Here is a 26,703-nt window from a genome sequence, read left to right as displayed (position 1 = left end):
ATGCGCGACGACCTTAAAGTTTCAATTATGGCTAAATATGTAAAAAAAAAACTAAAGTTTAAGCTCTTTTTTATGGGTAGGTATAGTAGACCAGATGCCATTTACAAAGTAGCCTTTATTATCGATCTGAAAAAATTTACTTTACTTATGATCGTGAAATCTTATGCTGTAACTTAATCCTCGTAAGTATGGCACAAAATCATCCTTTACGACGTTTATCGGATGATGATAATTTTGATATAAACTTTTTACTATGTCATATTTTTGTCGCCTATAAATATTTGATGGGCTTTCATTTATTGATCGCAACTTTTTAACACAAAGCATGTCACTACGAGTTACGCGTTTATGTAAGTTCTTCCTTATAACATCAACAGTTATGTAGAGACTTAAGTCATTTTCGTCAATACCAGAATATTTGCGTGCTAGGTAAGCTATTCTTATTGTAGACAAAATGGCTGTATAGCGGGTGCTGGTCTGAATAAAGCATGTCGTGAACCGCCGCGGGCACTGAACCGCGCGACCCAATGTTTACCAATAAGATCGAACCGCGTTATAAAAGTACTTGAATTGAAACATAATAAAATGAACTAAATGCTGTATTGGCTGCGGACTTATTGATGGCTCCGCAAGACCAGTACCTCTAGTAGGAAAAACTTTCGAGTTCGTTTCGTTGCGTATTCAAAGTGTCATCGAAAAATTTTGTATTAAAAATTAAACAGCGCCCCCTATATTATAGCCGCCCTAGGGGGCGCTGTTTAATTTTTCATACAAAATTTTTCGATGACACTTTGAATACGCAACGAAACGAACTCGAAAGTTTTTCGTACTAGAGGTACTTACTGATAGTTGGTTGGTTCAGAGTTCAGGTTTCAGACTAAGTATTATACTAACGTTTTGTATTATGTATTAAAACTAATAGATAGACATCTATCTTGTTCTACATACAAACTAAAATTGTGAACTATAAATTATTTTTAGTAAAAATACTTGCTATACCTAACTGTCTCAGGGAATGGGTGCATAAAAACTTAGTCATAGGATTGACTAAATATACGATTATGTAAGTACTAGTAGGTATTATGTGAGCACTGCTATAAATACTTTCATAATAGGCCGTATTTCTCAATTTAATTATAAACTTATCAAATCCAACAAATGGATTGTAATTAAAGTTGGATGAATAGTTTGTTAGTCATCAAAAACATGACTGACACTTCAGAGCTGTTTTATTAAAACCATGATTAATGGATATGAATAAACTATCAAGCTAGCTTAATCTAAATGGGTAAAATGGATCCAACTTTACAAAATAATGCGTGTGCCCAGTAAATTATTTTTATTTCAGTAAGTAGACGTTTCAAGTAAGAGATGGCATAATTTTCAAACATGTTTTAAATACCTATTTACAATCAATTCCAATTATTTGTTTTAGCACTTAAAAAAGCGTTGACAGGCACCTTTAAAATATTTTTTTTTGTGCCAGGTATTTTTTTAACTAGGTACTTAATAAAGTAACCACCACTCATAGAAATCAAAACAATTTTCTTCAACGGAGCTTAGTATCGGATAGTGTACTGGGATAATCGCTGGGCGCTGATGCCCATTAATTGGAGTCCTTTGCATCCCGTATAATGTCTTCATTAGAATTTCAAACAATTAATCACGCTTTATTTTAATTTTCGCGTTAACGACCCGGCTTTTGGCAATTGCATTGGATGGAAGTTATATTGGATTTAATTATTAAATTGCTTGCGACTATTTACTTTGAATTTGACTGAATGAAGTAGTAATACATTGAGCACAATAGATCTAGCTTTCGACTCACATAAAAACGATAGTTTCTAAATAAAATTATTTTTTCTAATCCTTAGATTTAATTCTTTCATTTTATACATTTTTCTATAATATAATTTAATAACATCTAAACTCATTTAATATTAAAAAACGCTAGAGGAGTGCGTAATTAAAAAATAATGAAGAAACGTGAAACCAATCAGCATAATTAATCGAAGAGATTAATATTTGTAGCGGCGGTAATCACGCTCTTGATTAATTTGGCATAATATTAGAAACGATTGAAATTACTCGTATATTAACAGACTAGTAGTTAAATTAAGACTTAATTTCTACTTAGTAGAGTAGTACTTCAACATCTATATTTTTGTACTGATCAATCGTATAATTAATATTAGTAGAATTAATCAAGTTATCGCCAAGTCCATTTGTAAATTCCTACACGTCATTTTCAGATAAAGTCTCTTGCACAAAGTGACTTTTAAGAAATTAATTATGTAGATTCATAAATAAATAAGTTCACTGCTTGTTTAGAAGAGAAAAAGTCGTGCGACAAGCAGCCTTAAGCAACGATTAATTTAGTAAAGTTACACTCGTAACTTAAGATAATCTACGTCATCGCCTATACAGCCAACTTTGCATGGGCACGCAAATTTTCCACTTTATTCCGCCACTCAACAGGTTAGGCTCGTGACAATGGCGGTGGCAAGCGCCTGTTCGGTCCAAATATTAATTTCCCGATGTAATTGTCCGCCCAGAACAATGCGCCGTAGATTAGTATTGGTTTTTGTCACTGACAGCCCGTCTTCGAATTTTATCTCGGCGATAAACGTCTGTTTGTGTAATTTATTGTTTTGCGGCTTTTGTGCCAGACAACGATTAGTACTTTGTGCTCTGAATAATCCAAACTAAATTGTAAATTACTGTACACAAATTTGTAACAGTGCTTGTGATTATCATCAGTATCGGAACGAAATACTTATGTAACCCTAAATACGCAAATAAAATGCGAACTTTGGAAGTTATAAAACTAGACAATCCTACAAAGCGTTTTGATTATTTACCTACATAAGTTGACAGTAAAGAAAACTTAAACTTTTGTCTCTATCTACCATCCTCAGTCAAATAGTCATATAATCTTGATTCACTATTTACCGATAAGCTCAATGTTATTAAGATTCTGTAATGCTCTATCTTCAAAGAGCGCTCATCTTTAATATCGTGCGATGTATCCAGCGGGTCTATTTGTCAACACACCGAGCCCATGCGATATTTAATTTCCGAACGTTTCTCAAAGCGATCGTTTTATGCCAAACGTCTGTAGTTACTAACTGACAGGTTCTGGATAAATAATTTAATTTTCGTTTATTTAATTTGGGCATGCGTCGAATTTCCGATGGCTCCTTTTAATTTCCGTCGGTTGACCTAAATGTTTATGATGTAGGTATTCACATTTCTAAATTATTCATTCCAATTTATAAATACATACCTATACATGCTTAACTTCTTTGATTTCTAGAATCACTGAATTTTTATTAAGCGCACAACAAATAGGTTTTCTATTTATAGAAATATACCTAATAAGATTCCTCTAAGCCAAAGTTTTTTTGACACTTCAAACTGGTCTAGGGCTCTTTTTTTTTTCAAATAGTTTCATGTCCTTCATGCAGAGATTAGTGAACTTAGAAATTAACTCTATTAAATTAAAACTAACCTGAGACTAACAATGAGTTAGTAGGAAAAGCAGTCTTGTACACTAACGCACTCCATTTAGGTACTTAAACTATACTTAGACTTAGCAGTGCAAAAGAGGCTACTCTACTTTGATATAAAAATAAAGATACAACATTAGAAGCCTTTTCTCACGACAGGTGGTTGCTATATCTGGATAATCTGCTATATCTCACGCCGAAGCCTACTCATGAGCTAGTGACCGTAACGAAGTCTTATAAGCGATATTTTAACGATATAAACGATATGAAGAACGGTTAACCTAAATACTTGCATAAACTCAAGGCTTCCACGGAACCCAGATCCGATTGCGAAAACAAATTGTTAAACCCCTTTTAAAGTATTAATTATTACAATAAATTACAAATTCGGAATATTATCTGATATCACGATTGCGATCGTTTTTTATGATAAGTTGAGCTGAACTTTTCTATAGTCGAGTAGACAAAAGGATGTAACATGTGCGCAAAACAGTACTACCAAATTCGATGTGAATTCTGTAAAAAGTTTGTGACGTTTTCGGGTTTATATTTAGTTAAGTTTTAATCATTCTAATTATCGTTAAATAACAAGTAAAGCCACGAATTCCTTAATAGCTATTAAGACGTTAAATATAGCGTTTCCATTTCTGCAAACTTCGTGCGGATACCGGTTTTAATGAGAGAATATCATCTTGCTACCACCGTATTCCGGGATCTCACTAAAATCTTAAACGTTCGTTACCCACTGCAGTTTCAGTAGCGAAACTTTAGCGATTCGCGAATGGGAAAGCGCAATGGTCACGGGTTTTGTGTAGGGAGCCGCGTCTGTACAGTCGGAGCCATTAAGGTCTGGTGGCGAGAATAGTTAGAGTAGCGCGCTTCACGTGGAGCCCTCACCGCCCGAGTCGTCGGAATGCTACTGTCATCTAGTAACAAAAATGGGGACTGAGATTTGTTTTAATTTCTTTGTTCGTGTATCTTCTAATAGAAGTTAGGTAAAGCTAGAATAGAAAAAAAATAGGAGTAAGTACATGTCTGTTATTTTGCTTATTGTTATACAATTTTTTATGACATAATTCCTCTACCACTCTGAAATTGGGCCACAAAGATTATCTAAACCAAACAAAAAAGCACCATCATTTAAATTATTGAAAGGTAGAGTCATTATTTCCGAACATGCTATGATGTTAATCATAAGAGTATAATATATATGTTGTTGGTATGCCATATAAATAAATAAAAAATAAATAAAATAAAAAAACATGCAGGTATATTTACCTATAACCACCGCAGTAACAATACCTACATAATGCTGTACAAAATTTTTGCCGTTATTTAAAACGGATTGAATGTACGGTTTGGCAGAATTTTTATTCGTTTTGTGCGTCCCCGAGGACAGGCCCGAAGGTACGTGGCGGCCTAATGTACCCGGCTGCGTGCCCGCGGGAACACACCTCCAATCCTGCTTATCAATTTCGTTAATTGGAAATAGGTATTCGATTCTATTGTGTCGGACACGTTTATTTTAGGCACATTGTAAAAAAAAATAGATTTGTATTACAAATAGGTACCTACACTACTTCTCTTTTATTTTGGTACTATCCTAATCCTCATTCCTGTCTGGGATAATCTTACTGCTAGATTTTAGTCGGACTATTCTAATTTCTAATGTGGGTTTTACGCCTTATTTAGGTCTGTTAAGCTCCTTTTCCCATATTTACCAGACAGTTAAATTTTTATGTTAAATATTCTCAGCAGTAAAAATGCACAATAGAATCTTAGAAGTTTCTTGCTATTTAAACCGGAGCCGATAAAACATGTAATTTAGCAGAAAAAATACAATCATTGATGACATGAAAACATTAGTTAGTGCCTGACCGCAGGGAGACCTCAGCACGAAATTACGAGTAGCGGAGAATAATTCCGGGTTATGCAAATTTCCGAAGCCCATTTGTATAGATTAACCAAAAATATTCAATTACAGACTCTCCAGAACACTGGGAAATGTTAATCACTGTTAATAACGCCACGGCTGAGACACGTTCAGAAGGTTCTATTCCTGAGTGAAACTATAGAATTATAATATTGATTACCGAAATGTTGGCTTTGGACATTGTAATGAGCTGAAACACCTGGAATATTACATAATAACTCTCATTACATGACGTTAAAATTAGCTTTTTCTAGTTAATGTTGATACTAAAATATTTTCCAACTATCAAAACAGTTTCAAAATTTCGTGAATGTAATGAAATTCATAACTATGCAGACCGTGAAATACAAAAATTTATGGTAAATACAAATAAACCTACTTTCCCTCTCTACATTATGACACGCCCTAAAATTAATATTCAGCGTCAAATTATGCGAAATATAATGCAGTAAATTCGGGAATAAACATCTGGATTAGCCCATAAAGCCGAGGGCACACTAATCCGACGATGACGTCACGTGTGCTATGCCTTAGATTGCTCATTGGCAGTTATGGGCTCAGCAAACGAGGCGGGTAAATGTAATTTTACTTTATTTTCGGCAGTGAACTGGCGTAAGCTTTTTTATATTTCTTTTTGGCCCATTTATTGCCAGAAAGTAACAATTACAATAATCGTAAAAGGTATCTGCATTTAAAAACGAAAAACCAACAAAAATCCACAACCCCGCTTGTGCCCGTAAAAAAACGATACAGAACTAATTAATAGTAAAATTTAAAACCGACAGATGGACCAATTGGAAAACCATTACGAGCAGTATTTGTACAACCGCCACCGCACAACGATCATACAATAACACCCGCCAAAAATGGGTCCACGACTATGTTCGGAGATTTACATACAAATTGCAAGCGCTCCGGCCAAATATTAAGCGAATTTTAATTTAATATTGCATACATTAGCTCGCAGCGGCTCTGCACTTCACTGTAGAGTATGATGGGACCGAGTGGTCGATTTGGTGGGGCATTTTCATTAAGAATAAGGAAGTCGATGTTCCCCATAAAATTTTATCGCTATGCTAAGGATACACTTGGCCTTTATATCTTGGCATAAACGACATAGCTCTACACTAATTATACTCTAAACTATTTGTTAATTCTGCACTTGCCGTGTACCAAAGGTCGCTAAAGGCGATTATAAATAACACTTCCCTTCCTGTTATTTCGGCATGTTATTTTAACTTAACGCAAAATTTTTACTCGCTTTTACTCAAAACAGCTTAATATAACCCTACAGTTGTTTCCGGGCCAGCGCTCGCAGACATGCAAATGTTATTTGTTCAGTAACTCTCACGTCTACTCACTCGGAGCAAATTGCTCATTTGTGAGCAAATTAAATAATGCCACTTCGTGAAAACATTATCGTGCATCCTTTGAGACTTTACCCGGACTAAAATGTGGGGACCTAACCTACATCACAATCTATTTAGGTCGATTTCAACTAAACCCTTCCACTCTTTATAGTCAAATCAGATTGATACTGTATTTACAATAGAAGAATTATTAAACTGTTCTCAAATGGAAACAGTTAAAAAATTGAAGCAATCTAATTAACGAAGTTTTCACTGTTTTAACTGACAAATTAAAGTTAAGTTCACGAAAGCGACAACGCAGGACCGATCGTTATGGAAAGCCTTGGTGGAGGCCTTTTCCTGGCTGAAACGAACGAACACGAAAGTATTTGACTCGTACTCGTATTGAATAAAATTTTGATCCCGCTGACATACTGAACACAAACATTCACAATAAGCATGCTTTATTTCGAAAATGGAATAGCGAAGCCCGAATGTCAAATAGCATTTTCACAATCAACTGCGCGCGGTTACGCAGCTAAATGAGAGTGATCTCATCTCCCAGCCCCGTGACGAGGTAATCTATACATTAAAGGGTCTCACGGAATAGGGACCGTTGCGTTCCAAGATTCTACAATTCTTCTGAACCACTCTATACATTTGTATTGATCAATCGCTCACTGCAGCTGTTTTTCTCGAAACAATTTCAATTTGCAATGTATAAGTGCAATCTTACTTTTAGGTAGGTACCTACCTCCTATGATCTGAGATACCTACAAATCAATCTAGGAACTAGTCTCGGTTGGGGAAAGGTTTGGTTTAATTCCTCGTAGGTATAATGTTTATTTTGTCCATCAAGCTTGGTGATTGTCGATGGCTCTACAGTAAAAAAATCTAATTGTAGTATCCTTGCGCTTCTTTAGTATGTTTAATGTTTNAAACTATTTATCAATTACTTAACCTGTTAATTCTGCACTTGCCGTGTCCCGAAATTATTCGCTTTGTCTCACATTAATTTACGTTTAAATGAAAATGTCACGCTAAAGGCGATTATAAATAACACTTCCCTTCCTGTTATTTTGGCATGTTATTTTAACTTAACGCAAAATTTTTACTCGCTTTTATTCAAAACAGCTTAATATAACCCTACAGTTGTTTCCGGGCCCGCGCTCGCAGACATGCAAATGTTATTTGTTCAGTAACTCTCACGTCTACTCACTCGGAGCAAATTGCTTATTTGTGAGCAAATTAAATAATGCCACTTCGTGAAAACATTATCGTGCATCCTTTGAGACTTTACCCGGACTAAAATGTGGGGACCTAACCTACATCACAATCTATTATGGTCGATTTCAACTAAACCCTTCCACTCTTTCCAAACCGGATTGATACTGTATTTACAATAGAAAAATTATTAAACTGTTCTCAAATGGAAATAATTTAAAATTAAAGCAATCTAATTAACGAAGTTTTCACTGTTTTAACTGACAAATTAAAGTAGGTACCAGCAGCAGCAGCGGAAGCGCAGGACCGGTCGTTATGGAAAGCCTTGGGGGAGGCCTTTGTCCAGCAGTGGGCGCCATTTGGCTGAAACGAACGAACACGAAAGTATTTGACTCGTACTCGTATTAAATAAAATTTTGATCCCGCTGACACACTGAACACAAACATAATGCTTAATTTCGAAAATGGAATAGCGAAGCCCGAATGTCAAATAGCATTTTCACAATCAACTGCGCGCGGTTACGCAGCTAAATGAGAGTGATCTCATCTCCCGGCCCCGTGACGAGGTAATCTATCCATTAAAGGATCTCACGGAATAGGGAACGTTGCGGTCCAAGATTCTTCAATTCTTCTGAACCACTCGATACATTTGTATTGATCAATCGCTCACTGCAGCTGTTTTTCTCAAAACAATTTCAATTTGCAATGTATAAGTGCAATCTTACTTTGTGAGATCTAAAAGCTAGTACCTATAAGTCAATCGGGGAAAGGTTTGTAATATTCCAAGTTAATTATTTTGTTGGTATAATGTTTATTTTGTCTATCAAGCTTGGTAATTGTCGATGACTCTACAGTAAAATAATCTAATTGTAGTATCCTTGAGCTTCTTTAGTATGTTTAATGTTAGCCATTTGAGACTTTTCAAAATTTTGGTTCGTGATATAAAATACCGTTAGTTACACACGATTGAGTTTCGCTCGTAACACTTGCTATTGTGTGCAAAGCCTACATAAAATAACTTTTACAACTTCATGGCGGCGATAAGTAGACAGGCGTTTTGTTCAGCAATATTTCACGCCTGACGGGTGGCAATCTTTATGCTCGCTTATTGATCCATTCGATAACAAATACGGGCAATATTTCTTTGTTTACCCAAATTGTGATCTAATGTATATTATCTTGTAAAATTTAGTTTGATTCCTATGTCAAAACATAAATTATCAAGTAAGCCTGTTTATGAAATGAGCCGGGTGACTCCATTCGGTTGTCACAAGAAAGGAGCAATATTTTACAAGGCATTAAGAATGTCCCATGATTGTAAGGTGACCTCGGTCATAATACAAAGAGACTATTATAANGCCGCTAGTGATTAATATAATTTGTCTGTATGTTATAGCATAATTTACTTACAATTGCCATTTTCTCACACCGATCGATGCAGTAGGTACTCGTAGATATTAGGTCTTGTAATGTTGAAAGTATGATACATTAAACAACCGTGCCGGCGGACATATTATCATATAGCTATACTTTAATGAAATTTAATAAAAAAAAAATTAAGTGATTCCCAAAAAATAATACTACTGAAAAACTGTGGAATACCCATGCCAACTTTACTTATATAATTACTTACAAGCAACTAAAAGTAATTAAAACTTGTACCCTTAATTATTCAAAGACAATAATTAACATCGGACATTAATTAACAGGATCGTTTATTGTCACCTGTTGCCAACCCCAATGCTCTCTTTTAAAGTAAATAAAATAACTAATTATAATGTATAATGCCACTAAACAATAAAATATTTTTTCCGAGGATGTGGTGTACATTTCAGCACTGTATATGATATACGTTCTTATCAAACCAAATGTGAGATTACAAACACTGAACCCTCAAAAGTTCTAATCTACAATTCACGAAAATCTACAACAAATCAAGTATCCTGCCAATTTCCTACAATTAGTCGGTTCCCCTGGCGCTCGTACATCACGTGCAGCCTTTGTACGTGAAACGATAAGTCTAAAACTCTGTAAAAATCGGGTCAGGATTGATTTTTTTAATTTTCGCGGCAGAGGTCGTCCCGCGGGTGCTCGCGGCGTATTTCACCAATTTGGGGGCAATATTCGGATGTTCCGACATAATCACAAATTGTGTAACGGCATTTTTGGTACGCTCCACCTTTTACACTTTAAATGACCTATATTTTTCAGTTACAATAAAAGCCCGCACGAAAACGGACATAAACTTTTTACAACTTTATGTAGCGTACTTGCAAAGGTGTTATTCACCCCTTCTTTATATCAGCAGCAGAGCAAGCAAGATTTCAGGCTCAAATATTACTAAAACATGTTTGCGCAGGATTAAGCAAAAGCTGCTATTTGCGTATTACGATTGCCGTTCGTGATCCGCACGGAGCCGGCGCGGGCACGCACGCGGCCCGCGACACGCGCCGCGGTTGCGCCGCGTTACGGTGTGTACGCTGGCTAACTATCTAGATTGTAATGTGGCGAAGTTAATCACAGGCTACATGTGTTTAAAGATCCACACATGCTAGAGAAAATCAACAAATTGAGATAACAAAATAAGTGTACGATAACTTTGACAATTATAATTTCAAGTGGTATTATAATGAATAAATAAAATAATGTATTTTCTTGTAACTAATAAGGGAATCCACTTGTGGGGCTTGAAGACTGAAAATAATTTTAAAGTGTAGAGTGTGCTCTACTAGGCCAAACCTACAAATAAAGCCTATATTGGCCGCATAGTAACACGTTTTTGTAACGAGCTCATCACACAATGTTAATTGAGGATAATCTTTTAAACGTTACGGTAGATGTAAACATAAACAGCACGTAGCATATTATAATGATAGACCAGCCCGACTCGCATGGCTTCCAAGAATCACAGAAATGCACTTAATCCGTTCACTTATCTGCGTAATGCTAATAACACATTGGTACAGTGATACATTGGTGCAATGGACTCGATTCTCGACCGAGGAAATTTTAAATTTGAACAATAAATAACTTTAAGAATAAATCAAACAGAAATAACAAACCAAAAAAGAATAAAAATAGATTCGGGATCGGGAGTGCTTGTCTGTTTATACACATTTCCATAAAACTACCTCGGCTCTATCTTTATAAGCTTGTGCAATATTGTAATACTTAGATGGCCGCATCTTTTTAATAAACCTCGATTTTTATGAAGGCTCTCTAAACTCGGGGGAAGCGCGTGATTACGGTGGGCGGTGATCAAGCTTTAGCAGAAATTGCACTTTCATTACATATTCCGATATCTTTCATACCTTGTCGGTTTTAAATTAATTTCACCAGTTCACTATTCCTCTATCAGTATTTTAAAAACGGTGCATGTATTTCAGCATAAGTATTTGTATGTTTTTAAATTTCCAGTGGGGCAGTGAAATGGTTCAAATGAATAGCTTTTTATTTCTTCTGAAAATTGTTTAACTTTTTAAACCAAATTTTACGAGCATAAATAATCGTAACAATTTGCACAAATTACAATCGTTAATCGCAACAAAGCGAGTTAGCATAACTCTCGAAGTGAATTGTGAACCCGTCGGAGCCGTCGCCATTGCTATGCGTCGCGTTGTGTACACAAATTGAAAACTCGACAAATAACGTGTTGGTCGCGGTAAATCAATATTTTTACATAATCTGCAACGTGTTTACATGAAACAGTTAACTCAATTTTTAATACGACATTTGCGATAATGTAAAGGTTAATTACAATTGATTTCATAGGGTTTCAAACGATAAAGCAACCTCGTTTTACAATTTCCCTTACCAACGTCACACGTTTATGTTAGTAGTTTATACTCGTATCTACGTTACAAATGAGGTTTATAGTTTACCCTCAAAAGCACCTGGCACATCTAGAATATATTTATAAGTACGTTTCAAACATTCAACACACATTAAATGCCTACTTAGACCACATATTTCTTGAATAAGTACGAGTGTAACTCGTTTTGGGATCTTCAAACGATTCTAAGATTACCTACTTAATGCTATTTCTAAAGCCTAAATCTGATGATGCGAGGAATGTGTTGCCGAAACTAGTTAAATTGCTTAAGTTTCTCGCTAATTCATTGAATGAGAACTCAAAAACGTTAATAGATTCGATGCTAAAACAAACTATAAACTTAATCTTTGTTTTGAAAGTTTTTGGGATAGGTACGGTAAATACCTAAATTATTAGTTTCGAAATGTCTAATATTTACTAATTATGCGATTTTTTAAGTCCGAGAGTAAAATCTATAATTTGTATATTTATTCTCTACCTACTAGGAACATTAGTAGGTAACTGTATATCTTTTTACGATTTGTTGCCAGAAACATAATCGGTCCACACGAGAGTGTTGCTAAAAGCCGCGTGTTCCTCGGTCCATTCCGCTGGCTTGTCGGTCAACATGTCCCTTCCGCTATTGATCTCCGATATAAACACGGCAGTGATGTCCTCTCTCATAAAGTAGCTTTTCGCCTTTATAAGATCAGATAATTTTGGGATGACAGTCGCATTAGCAAGCTAAACTTGAACAATTTATGTTTTGTGCAAGATTCAAAGGTAACAGACCTACATTACATTACATGTTAATCAATTGGAGCTACAATTCTGAGAAAATTATGCTGTCTAATTATTAATCAAGTATGTCTAATAAAACCTACATAAAATGTTAATTAAAAAAATGTTTGCCCGTTTTATTTAACATTTTATGTAGGTTTATTTAATTAGCTTAGCTACATAAGAGTTAATATTGTCACTCTAGATATGAAATAATTTCTCTACAGACAGCTGTTCAAGAGACTATTAACATCGAGTGACATGCCTCTTATCTCGACTGAGCATAGTAAAAGAGAACAGAAATACATCGACACATGAGTAGAGATGGGTAGTGGGTAAAAACCCATTTCACCCGATTGGGTTAAAACTGGGTGATTTGGGTAAAAACCCGGTTTTTACCCATTATCACCCATTCTGGTGGGTGAAAACAAATAACGTTTTTTTTTAAGTGAGAAGTGGTATTTGTTGCTAAGGGGGTGTTCTAGTGTTACGTAATGCATCTGGGGGGAGAGGAGGTCTTGAAAAACGTTACAATGCGTTACAGTGGCGGAAGGGCGGTTCGATTTCAAGTGTTTAAGCAGAANCCTTGCCATGATCACAAATTATTGTGTTACTTCTAAATCGGTTCAACGATTCTTGAAATAACACCATTTTATAAAATAATTGGTCACATCATCATAACGTGATCCATTTTACGATTTGGCCACGATATAAATGCATATTAGTGTTAAATTTGACTTATAACTTATTAATCAATAAACTTAAATGAGAAAAATGTAATAAAAATAAAGAAAAGATACCAATTGAAATAATTATAAAGTTATTTGTTTTCACCCGGTGTAAACACCCACGGGTGGAATGAAACGGGTTTTTATTGGGTTTTTACCCGGGTGGAAACCCATCTCTACACATGAGGCGCTATATTTTGCACTAATAACTGTACCTAATCTATAGAATTATTGATATTCATAGATGATTGATACACAATGATCCATGTTGTAACTGTGGCAAATGGCAATGCTAGTTACACTGCACAGAGTTTGCATGGTTTTACAGCACTAGGCTTAAATTAATTGAAACCATAGCTGATGTTATATGTAGGTGATTCCATTCCTACGTTTCAAGAAACAATGATTCCATTCCTACGTTTCAAGAAACAATGATTCCATTCCTACGTTTCAAGAAACAATGATTCCATTCCTACGTTTCAAGAAAATCCTCAACATGTTATTATGCACTATTACCATTTTACTGTGCAGTAGGCTAATGTAAGGGCTCGCTCGATGCCTAATCACTGTTGTTGGGAATAATCGGACGTTAAGTGTGAAGTGGCCAAGTAATATGGAGATTGGAGACAGATGATATTAATGAGAAGTTAGGCCTAGATAACAGCTAATCTCAAAATGTATAAGTTTTTTTGGACATTGGGTAATGTTTTTTTTTTTATTTTAGCAAAGATAGTTCAACTTAAAACAGCCAGTAATTAAAATATTAATTTCGCTATTTGTATCATAAATATCCCTTTAATAGAAGTCTGTCATAATTATTTATATTGCATTTTTATTTCATGATTTCAGAAATCGTTAAAATGTTTCGCGACTAAGCTACGTAGTAGGTACGAGAACATAGTTAAATAACATCTGCCAGCGCAACTCAGTTGCTCTGATGAAAAGCAGTTTATATTGAAAACTCTGGATTAATATGGAAAATCTTCCAAATACACATTGAATTACTCGTACCTACTTGATTTAGGTACACTAGTATTTTTTCTGTCTTTCATAGTTTGTACCGACGTTGAAAGAAAAATCACATTGTACCTAACTCACTCTACGAAGTCCAAATTGTAGTTTATTATTATGTCCTCAATATGGATTTCGTTCTTTAGAGTTATTTTTCACGTGCTCTACTTATTGGTATAAAAGTACCCCAATTTCCTTGAGAAATAACATATTAAAGCCAAATCACGTGATTTCCTTTTGTGCTGATTTCACGAGTGAATTTTTTTAGATATAGGTATTCAACAGTTTGGCAATTTAATAAAATAAAATGTTAGAAACATCTCGCTCGATTTAAGTTTATATTCCCCAGGTATTCGGCCCCGGCGTGTCGCTGAGTTAAAAGCTGTATATTTGTACGTAGGTTCGTTTAGAGCGGCGCAATCTGCCGACCTCATTACCAGCTCATTAGGTCCGCGAGGGCTGCCACCTCGCTTTTTTAACTTTCATTTATTTGCAATATGACGGAGCCATTTTGTATGTTGAGAGGTTTTGAATAAAATAACTAGGGTGGCAAGTTGAATTGTTGTCGAAATGGTTAAATTGATTACTAACTTAGTACCACCAAACTAAAATTGTAGTTCAATATAATTTCTATTCATTGATAGCTATAATTTTCAGAAAGATTTCGCTCCATAAATTATATTAAAATTAAAAATGACCTTAAATATGTATTGTCTTATAATTAAATAAATATCAGATTTAAAACCTTAATTTATTATTCAGATTTTCAGAACCTAATACTTTGTGTAAAAACCAAATTAACTTTGAACTTATAAAAAATATTCGTGAGCTATACAAATAAAGGATTTTACGTTATAAGAGTGCATTTCCGGAAGTTGCACTTTAATATGTGGCAGCCCTGGGCGGAAGCTCTCTCCCTGAAAATAGACGCGCGTCGCACCAACTCATATTTTTAATATTCCTGCCGATGCCAGCGCATAGCCTCAAGGTTCTGCACCACCAAATAATATTTACTTGCACTATACAGTCTCCTGCCCAAAAAGTAAATATCACCATAAGGATAAAATATGTGAAACAGTTATAATTATTATTATCTTGCATGATATATTTTTTTACCAACTCGGATTATTAAAAATGCTCTAAGAAAATGAAATATTCATTCATCCTGAAACATAGCTAACAAACAATATTCATTTTGGTTTTTAAGCCAATGTCAAAGGATTGACTGGAGTTATGTTTGAACGAACTGCAAGTTATAAATCACTCTCTATTACTGCTGAGTCCTCGGAACCTAACCGGCGAGTGTCCGAAGCTTTATCTGGAAATTCCGAGAATAATCTCCAAAGTTGGGGATGGCAGCCATCGATCATCCGCGCTGAATGCTGATTACTCTGACGACAACTCTTTTGATTTTCAACAGTTTGCTGTCTGTTCGAACTAAGTCGTCGCACTAAAATCATTTTGTCTTGAGAAACGAGATCAATGACAGCTGCCAAACATCATCATGTACTGTAAATGTGCATGCCTTCCTCTTTTTGTTCGTCAAAGTATTATTAATAACAGATTATTGTAAACCAGCAGGCTATAAATAACCTTGTTCGTGACTGAATATTCCATCGCTGCTAACACAAAAAGACTGTCTACCTGAATAACTCAAATTAAGTACTTGAAAAATAAATGTCCTAAAGCTTAGATAATTTTATTTAACGTGGCATTACTTTCGTGTGTTCAATGAGATTCCTTCTGAATTCTTTCACAAACATTCCACCCGACAAGATGGGCTAGAACGTGACCGTCTCCCGGCTCACCGCGACCGCTGACAGCTCAATCAGGCCTCGCTAGCCAGCCCTCCCCTCCCAAGCTCTCGGCGGTGCACCGATATTGGAGTCTCACAAGAAAGTAATATGCATTTCTTACGCCACTGATGGAGAATGTGTCTACATTTACTCGAGGATTTGCTCGGTTTACGTCTTAAAATACGAAACGATAAGATAAAAATCAAGTTTCAAAATTTATGTTACATTCATTTACGATACTGTCACAGCTGGCACTGCCAATGTGTGATCTCTACAGTAGTCAACTTCGAGGCGGATTATACTGCTGTTGTTATGTAATCGTGCATTTCCGTGGACACAGACGTTACAATCTGTTTGTTTATTTGCACTTTTACGTTCCTGTCGGCATTCAAAGGGATGACAATAAAACACACAATATTTGTGGATTCGATTGGGAATGAACAAACGTTTTATGGTTATAAGTTTTTCTAGTTCCCGAAAAAAGTTTGACACGCTGAGTTTCTAAAGTTAAGTTATTTCATTCTGCAGATAAAGTTCAGATTCTAGTAAGCAGCAGAAATACAAACAAAAGCAGAAAACCAGCGCACGTATCCTCGAGTGCGCCGTTTTACAAATCCTTTAGTTAAATAAGATTGTCCGTACGCTTTATTTATATGCGCTACTTCCGGAGCTTTCCGCATAGAGGCTCTGTACCACGCCATTCGCTTAAAGTATCCCATTTTATTACTCGTTCAAGTCACCCTTTGAAAAGATATCAATCCTAGCGTTTCAGTGAATTATAAAGGTAACATAAAATAAGTAAATCGTTTAAAATTTATTTGGTTGCTCGGTGAAATACTAGACAGGGCTGAATTTGAAATACATTAACTACTTGAAAAACTTTTTTGGTTTTATACATAATCTGCTTCTGTTTCAACTAAGTTTATTAAATACGGAAACGTTACATTAATTTCTTTCTTTATACATATTTTCTGTTGAAATCAAACGTCTCTTGAGTAAGTAAATGATTTCCTGATTACCTTTATATTTACCAAAAGCAAGAGCTAAACTTCTACTTACAGGCCCATATTCGTGGTACTTTATAAATAATGTAGCAAACATTTGAATGCACACACATGTGCCGGGTTTCATGAAAGGGATAATAATGAGTCACGATTTGGGCTCACACGGAACGTGGAATCATACATTTTCCTGTTTACTTCGCGACAAACAAAAAGCAAATAAAATTGTTGACAGCCTAATTTGAACTTTTATCTGAGTTGTACGAAATTCCACGGTGAATGCTTGCTTCCTTTGAAAAAAATTAATAAAATAGAATAGAAGAAAAGACAACATATAAATACTAAAAACCTAAAAACTAAATTACTTATATCAATTTCTAATGTAGGTGGCTAGTAATAGTGCTAACTACTGCTTGCCTCTATAAACTAATTAATATAGATAGATTTACATTTGATTTCATTGAATCGAACATTAATAAAAGGCCCGGAAATTTCATTGTCCGTACTTAATACGAATTTGTAATTACTGCTTTTGTCGAGTGATAGTTGAATCGCATCAAAGCTAAACCAAACCTATATTTAGGCTTAATTAGCTAGCTACTATCGCATTAATTAATTTTGCAAATTGTGCCAGCAACATACTCGTATCTCAACGTACAGTTGGCACATTATAACATCGTTAACATGAGATGTGAAAGTGACAGAATCAATTGAACTGCCAAAATGACTATCCTGTATCATATTTGTAGGATTTCTGTAACATTCCCTTTATAGGTCTTTAAAGCAATGTTCATTTCAAGATGTTCTAAAATTAGTAATTTGACACATCTTGAAATGAACATACAGCTTGGATTAACTCTGAACTTTTTGGACTAGTTAAATATTGACACTATTTAAAACTTGCAAGCACTAAATTATGTTTCTTACCTTTATTTATAGCGATGAGAAGAAATAAGCAATATTTTGCCAACATTTCTTTTACACAGTTTCACGATTCGTATTTTTTTCAACTTGTGATTGGTTACTTATTTTTATCACTTTATTTATTTATGTATGAACTTTATTCACAATCAAAAAATATTTATAGTTCCGTGTCGTTTCGTATTAATGTGCACTACTTACTATCCACGTCCTAAACAAACTAACAATGTTCAACTCAATTAGAAATTGTTACTGAAATTGCTGATACTAAAACTAAAACTTATCAAAATGCTGCGTTTTATTTATCTCCTGAAAGGGAGTTATAACTATTTCCCGTCGTAATTAAATTTAAAGCCGGGCGGCGTAATATCGAGGTGCGCAACTCAAACAGAACTCTACGGTATTAGCAGCAATCTACTACAGTAGGCAGATTATAGGCGCCTCAGCCAGTGCTATTCAAACTTCGGAAAACATGTACACAAAGAGTAATGCTATGCACAGTAATATTTTATTTTATATAACACAGCACATTTTATTTTATTTGAAAGATTGTTTAATTAAATGAATTTGGAAAGATGAGATGAATACGAATGTTTGGATGTGACCGTCAAAACAAATATTAGGTATCTACGAAGTTTGAAAACCTCAGGCTTAAGCTAAATGCCTATCGACCACTTTCGCGCAATTCGAGACAAAATTTCAATTTCATTTACAATTTCAATGGCCTGTAAGATAGTTGTTTAGTTCTGTGGGTTTAATTAACATTGGGCTTCAAAAGGGCCTCATTTTGGAACCAACTTTCACACGCCTTTTATATTTGTTAAGAATTTCCCAAATATATTCGTTTGATTAGCTGTTTTGATGGAAATGGAATAAATCTATTCTACCCAACTTTCAAAGAAACGTTTTTCAGTCCATTTTAGAAACTGTAGAGCTATATTTTATGTACACAGTAACATTAGCACAGACTCTTTCACGTTTGGTTTCACGGTATAAAATTGTTTATTCACAATTCCTGAATTCGTATTTTATCTTATTTTTTTAACTCACAAACGTTCACACTATATCAAGGACGACAATATACTATTTATATGTTGTCACTGTCTCGTATGTTTCAACTTACAACACAGTTTGCACAGATGCCACGACAACCTAAATACATAAGTATCGGTTTGAAACTAATTAACCTAACATAATTAGTCTCGAAAATACAATTAAACTCAGCCCTGACTTGAGGCCACTAGAAATACAATAGAATTCGTTATTTACCCCGCAAAGACATCCAAGGGACAAAACAAAAACACGGCAATGGCAATGGGACAAAGGCTGGCACATAGGCATTACACAATATAGCAATTATTTTACGACGAAATAATTAACTTCAAAACCAACTGTTAAAATTTGACGTCATGACAATATGCATCAATAGCTTCCAATATACATAGAATATTCCATATAAAATTAACAATATGACGAAAAACATACTTAAATCTGTTTAATTGAAGTAAGTGTACTGTTTAACTTCCTGCAACTGGCGATTTGAAATGGTAACAATATCAATTTACTGGCTCCAATTACAATGATAATGTTTGCTAGTTGGCCCGCACACTCTACTGAGCATATTAACACGGGCCGCGGGTTCGTTCCCGCGCTTATCCCGCGTGGGCGTCCCGAATATAACGGTGGCTGGTTTGGTCGGCGATTACACGATTCGCGAATTACTTTGCTGAGATATCTTATAAACTTGATAATATCATAATCTTTATCGAGTTTGTTAAAATAATATACTTGTATTAATAACACATAATCAAGAAATTAAATAATAGTATCTCAATGGTATAAAATCACCACAAAATGTTACAACTTCACCTCATCGCAGTTCATCAATCTGTAAACATGAATGTCGGATAAAATCCAATAACCATAAATTAATAAAATACTTGTAATCACGGTAGTATTGTATTGTAATGTGTAACCATGTTAGTTTCCTCGCAAAATTCAATAAATCGTTCATATGTGAATATTTGCAAGTTGCAAATACAAGCAGTATATAATACAAATGTGCATTGTGAATAAAAGATATGCTTCGATCGCTGCTCCATGCTACGACACCCTTCCTTCGCAATTCTTGATAAAATTTTGCAAAGTTCTCGGAAACACTTAAGTATTGATACTAAAAAAAGTTTTAGGTCAAGGTTTTAAAATACTAACCTACCTACAGTAGTTGTTGTCTTTGCCAATAGTTTAGGCTCTAACTAAAGCCTCAACTATTATTTTTTTTAGAATTACACGCTCATTTGGAGTTCTGGCACGTAAACGGCAGCTCCTAAAAGTTGCATTTAAATTGCAGTTACATCGATATGGTTCTAACTAAATTCATCCATGCTCTACATTTTGATGAAACTATTTTGTCTGTAGAATAACCACAATAGTTAATTTTAAAACTATAACTTAAATAATTTAGATGTAATTTTTTACAAAATAAAATTAATACGGTTTTACTTCTTTTTAGGTAAGCGAAACTCCGCGACAGAATCAATATCCACTACAATATAAGGTCTAAACAATAAATCAGCTTTAGACAGACAAGTTAAGACAGATGTTCAACGTATTCAATAAATAATACTTAGTTGACTTTCATCAACAGAATATAATGTCACATGTAACATCATTTTACAGAGAAAACAAGTAGGTATAAGGCCTAAATATTTTATCATCTAAAGTTACTACTCGTAATTGTACCTAATTAACGCATCTTTTCTGGGATTTTTAAGTGACCCCTATGGTAACACATAACAGGCATTTTGTTTTCATATGGGTCACTTAAAAATTAGGGATTGATGGTGAAAATGGGCATAATTTTTTAAACTATTATGTTGCATTTTTTACTATAAAATTATCACTTCACGGGATTTATTGCAACATTATCTATTTTAACGGTAACGTCGGGAGGGTAAATATTATTTACCGTTAAAATAGATATTGTTGCAATAAATCCCGTGAAGTGATAATTTTATAATGGGCATAATTATTGTACAAATCTTTTCTGGGAATTCCTGAAATTTTAGCAAATGCTCCCTAACTCTCATTGACTAGATAATATCATTACACTACACATCCCTCATTTTGTCAATCGTACCTCGATCGATTGATAATCACACTCGGATAATCGCGTTGATTACGCTCATCGTATGAGGGACTCTTTGGCGAGGTGGAACTGAACTGATCGGGGTTGATTTGATGTCTCAGCGGGTGTCTTTTGTCAGTGAATCAGAGAACGATACAGGAATGTATTATATCATGTAAGACCAAGTTATTATAATTCCCTCATCAGTTAGGTAGTCAGTTTGCATTGTCCAAAAAACGTTTTGGTTCGATAACGCAGTAGTAAATAAAATTTTATATAACTTAATTACCTTTATGACTTTAAATACTGGTGGACATAGGTCATAGCCATATCTAAACATCTTGCAAATATTTTTTTATTTTATCTAAGTTACCGATCATAGATTGTAATAAAAATAAGTGGTCTTAAGCTTCATATTACACAAAATGTTTGCTATACCCGAGTGATATTCGTATCCCAATTAATTAGACATAAAGCAATTATCCGAGGATAAGCAGCGAAGGTGAGTTGAGATCTGAATTAATCGAGTGACCCTGGATCTACATAATCTGCCAGATTATGGTAAATGGTTATCCTCATCCAGCTTTTGGTCGCGTTCTGTCCTTTGTTAATTTCACACTTTATATGAAGATCGCTGAATCAGTCTACAGCCCAATTGAATCAACATATCATCCCTAATTTTATTGTTGGGTAAACTCGTAACATTATAATAAAATTCCTTTAGCTATTCATAAAATAAAAGGCATGATTATTATTAGTGGGTATACTAGGTAGCGTATACTCGTATGGGTAATTATAATTAAAGTCAAAAAAGTAATTTAATTCCAGCAAATAGGCCTTTAAAAAGCGAATAACACGTCCCAGTATTACTTTAACCCTGCCAATCAGGAGAGCTACCAGTATAATAACCGAATTCATTACTCTATCAAAGTTATAATTTTACAGCTGTGTTAGATTACAGACTGTGTAGAGTGTTTTTTTTTCTCTCATAGTACCTAGCTACTCGTACACGACACTTTCACTTGTTTAGAACCGAACCTTTTTTCTGACGTCACTGACATTTAAACTCAAACTAACTAGCGGTTACCATCAAATCTCAAAAGCTTGTTGTTGTGGTCTCAAAACTTATAATGGTGTAACTCCTAGAGCGCGCATTATTTGTACTGGCCTCAATCGTCATTAATATTGATATATCGGAGCCCTTAGTGAACCTGAAGTTTCGCGCATTTTGTAGGATTGTGGGAGAAGTCAGTAAATGTGAGAAATAAATATCTATTGACTGTATTTTGTCGAACCGCAGAATGGCATTAGTTAGTTTAGTCGATGAATTTTATGTAACAAGTAGAAGTCTTTTGCAACGATGCAATTCAGGATAGGGATCAACAATAGACGCTGTCGTCAGTAGAGTGGAATGGGTCCCGCAGGATGCCGAGTCAGCGCGGCCATCATTCGGCTGCCATCTTTACTGCTGATTGCGCGGCGCTGAGCTGCACCTGCATTAGCTTTGTCCTCTTTATCGACTCCGGAGCGCGGCGAAATGGAAGGGCTGTAAAGCCAGATAGGATTTTCTTTATTTTGTAGTCGAATACCGAGTCTAACAAACCTACGACAAAATTGATATGATTTTTAGATATAAAATGCAAAAGAATGATGGTTTAGAATAATTACGATGACAGTTTAAAAAAAATAGAGACATGCTAAGAGCAAAAACAAAACGAGATTTAAGAGCACACCCATACCTACCTACCCACATATAAATTCGAGACAACAAAGACTCTGAAGCATAAAAATACCCTTTCATAAACGAAAAATGTCCCGTCATACATCAAAGTTGACACTCAATAATATCCAACTGACATGAAATAACCCCGATCATTCTTTTACTATTTAAATGTCTTTCTACATTTAGCCCGCCAAGAATATCCACCTAAAAGTGGACACCAAGACCCTACAATGACGCAAACTACGTATAAATGCCTAATCAAACGTTGTAGCCACGTTGTAGCTTATCGGCCAGTGAAAGTAGAGCTGTCCAACTTCAATGAAATGTCCTCGTAATGCTGTTATTATAGTTGAGGAGGGAGGGGTGACGGGTCCGGGAGGACTAGCGCAGGCCAGGTCACCGCATCAATAGCCTATTTATACTGCATTATCGATCTATCAAGAGCCTAGTTTGTCACAGCTAATTGGATGAGCGGCTGAAGTACGTGGAAACGAGTGACGAACTAACGAGTTGTGTCATATTTTTTAAATGTCTTTATTGGAAACAGGTTCTGATTCTCGGAAATTCCCAAGGCAGTTTGAAGCCTATATTTTGTTGAAGACTAGCTAGAACCGCTGACTCTAGACATTTTAAGTGGTTATAATCGACCCTCACTATTTCGTTCAATAGTGAGTTTCTAAACACGTGAGTTTTTGTAGAAAAATGTGGGTCTTATTTATGATGCCTATTTAGAAAGAGAAACGTTTTACTGGCTTAGGAAATTTATTTTGCCAAATAATTTATGACTGATTCTTGATTGATTGAAAATGCTATATTCTCTTTATAATTACACTCTACCACAAAGAGGAGTTTCTTTCATTTAATAAGAAAGGGTTTCCTATTTAAAACTTTTCAATGGAAACTACTTAATACAATAGCTAGGTAGTTATTCATCGAAACTTTTCCGATCGTCCATTTGAATGCTTCTTTCAAACTGTTTAACTGGCCAATCGCACGCGGTCGGCCTCTCAATCAAGCGAGATCCGTTCAGTAACCAAACATAAAGCCGTTGGAGGCAATCGAGCTGCTCATTCCGATTTGGGTGTTAGGAGTGATAGATCCTCGTTGTTCATGAGCATTCCTTTCACTAAGATCCTTTATGAGCAGGGGGAAACAATTTGGAAAAACTTGGATAAAGTGACTAGTGCACCCGTTCAAAGAGAGTAAATCCAATCAATTTGATTATTATTATTTACCAATTAGTGTCTTTGGAAGTACTAACGGTTTTGTAACAATCCAAAATTGAATATATCAAAGTGGGATGAGAGACTCTAAAATTAGAATCTGAAAAAATCATAACATACCTACCTACCTATATATTTCACTTTTTTGTTGATGAACGAAATCGTCATTGTGTTCAATTAGTTTCGGCATATTTATTAATTGGCCTACTTATCCAAACTGGGTGAAGGTGCAAGCATTTGAAAGGACACACTTGTGCAAACAGTCGCACCAACGATTAGAATACTGCCGTGTCAATACTCGGATCCTCCAGTGTTTGTTATGCTCGGAGGGTTAACTGCCTAACATTGTATAATTTTAGCCGCTTTAGTTAATTAGAGCCGCTAGTTATGTACAAAGGCCACAAGGAAATCAAACTATTAATACAGTGAAACTTTCGACCGTATTTCTAGGGACTGTAGCCGTTTTACACCAAGTTCGATCACGGACTAACCCGACTACGGAAACTTGCTTTTTGATCTCGCTCTAGCTGTAAATAGTTTGCATGTCTCACAACCGATGACACCAGTGCGGTTTGACACTCGAGTGGGAACTTGCGAGCCGAGTAGGCCCTACGACTAATGACTACGGGAAAGTTTTGCTGTCTCAACTTGGTTTCTAATCACAAAAAGTATAAAACTTTGTTTGAACATGTGATATTTTCATCCATGTTCTTTTCTATATAGATTTACGAGCTTAACGTTTATATCTATCATTCTTTTGGAAAGATAATTATACTTTCGATTTTTCAACTCTTGAATACATCTCAAGTTTCAATGAAATCAAATTATTCAAGCTGTAATTAGACCACAAGATTTCGCTTCGAAGTAAATGTTTGTAGACCTCATTCCGTTGAACTTCTTTAAACGAGATTTGCCAACCTTTTTCAAGTAACTCCACCAAACTACGAGGTTACCGCACAACCTACCTCCTTCATTCAACTTCAAAGACATTGTATCCGATGTGCTCATTTAATTAAACGTGCAAACAAACAAAGTTCGCTAATTACTGCGCGAACTACAACACAAGTTCGGTTCAGCTCCACTAGGGAAGTAAGTTTTAAAGCTTTCAGCGGATATCGACAAATCTGAACTAACATCGATGTTTGTTCTGTTTGACATCGAACCCAACCTTACATCGCGTGATTCTCGATTAAAACATTACATTGCTATCATGTGTATTGCAATGTAATACTTTTTAACATACAAACAACATAATTTCAGCAATCATTCACTCATAATTACCAAGACGTAGTTACCTACGTCATACAACTTCATCTACTTACTATAATAATAAAATACATTTTCCGTCTGTAATCGATAGTTGTTGTCGATAATTCCCATGTATCGAGCAGCCGGCCGGGCGGAATGCCGCGCGTGTAGCCACGCGTGCGGACTGCACCCGCCTGCACGCTGCGCGCAATGCCTGCTTAAACGCGCGGAAACTGCTCGCGAATAGGATTCCACGTATTTACATTGCCAAAGAAGAAAAAACTGATTCTTGAATTTCATTTGAAATAAGCCACAGGTCCCGTTTGTTGCGATCACAAGAACTTTCGCTTGCTGACCAACTGTACTTTATAAGATGGTGGTGATAAATTGTTCGAACTTTAAATCTTATCTTTTGATATAAAATCAGAGCTTTTAAAATGTCTTTACCTTTTCTGTAATTCAGAAAAAGTAGATTCAGAACCACTTTGAATCTTTTTGCACCAGTACAAAAATAGCTTTATCTATTTATAACTGCAAGTTATCTGCGAACACAGTGTACGAATACAAACACGGAAGGTTATTCCAATGGGCTAATCCTCCGTAATTGTTGGATCTGTCGGGATCAATTTAATTCATTATGGATCCGCAATACATCGCCCCGAATTGGCGTCAGCTCCAGTTACAAATATTAATTTCAGTGACTTTGTTTTCCTCCTTGTTTGACTGACGTGATGAAGTTGCCTCTAGATCCAAAGGTTCGGGGTCCGGTCCGCGACATTCGCACAGGAGTCAAATTATTTCACTTTTATTTTCCTAATTCACTTTCAATAATGAGCCTTTACAATAACTTCATGTGACGTCAAAAAGAAAATCCAATAACTTCCTCTAGAAAATGTTTTCGGAGGAAGAAACTGTAATTTAGAGCACGCCCATACTATTTCACTAAAAAAAATACAGAAAATATGCCACGAGTAGGAGGCCAAACTCTGAAGCCAAATACCGTTGATGGCATCTTGTTTTGCCTTTTATCTTTACTTGAGCCACCCTGCATTCACCCTGCATTCTTTAGTAACAAATCGCAACATTCATAGCCCTTGTAAAGTTTAGTTTGTCCCAGTTGCCCCCAGTTCGCGGTTAACTGACCCACTTCCGACTGCTCAGATGTTACCGACCCGATTGCTAATAGATATTGAGGGGGATTACCCTGTAACTCCACTAAAATATTCCATAAGCCGCGTGTTTACGGCTGATTGATATGTAACCCCCGTCTGTCAGGGCCTACGTGTACAGCCAGAGCCAAAAAATTCGTACGATTTAGG

The 26,703-nt window shown here is 35.5% G+C and overlaps 2 protein-coding genes across 3 annotated transcripts in view; one reads left to right on the top strand and one right to left on the bottom strand.

Moving 5' to 3' along the window:
• LOC114353017 (putative cytochrome b5 B11H24.095) overlaps positions 1-20,678 on the bottom strand; it is a 33,437-nt gene extending 12,759 nt beyond the window's left edge. Inside the window, exons 1-2 of the mRNA XM_028304818.1 lie at positions 19,033-20,678; positions 18,070-18,283 (exon numbers count right to left, since the gene is read on the bottom strand). Coding sequence (XP_028160619.1) covers positions 18,070-18,115 — 46 coding nt within the window. The 5' untranslated portion in view covers positions 18,116-18,283; positions 19,033-20,678. The remainder of the gene's footprint in view (positions 1-18,069; positions 18,284-19,032) is intronic.
• Positions 1-26,703, top strand: part of PTSP (prothoracicostatic peptide) — a 52,569-nt gene that overhangs the window by 5,829 nt on the left and 20,037 nt on the right. The window lies entirely within an intron of this gene.

Source organism: Ostrinia furnacalis, unplaced genomic scaffold (genome assembly GCF_004193835.3).
Source record: "Ostrinia furnacalis isolate ACB-3 unplaced genomic scaffold, ASM419383v2 OfSCF1534, whole genome shotgun sequence".
NCBI classification, from domain to species: domain Eukaryota; kingdom Metazoa; phylum Arthropoda; class Insecta; order Lepidoptera; family Crambidae; genus Ostrinia; species Ostrinia furnacalis.
The sequence above is the reverse complement of the archived record's forward strand: the minus strand, read 5'-3'. Positions and strand labels throughout refer to the sequence as shown.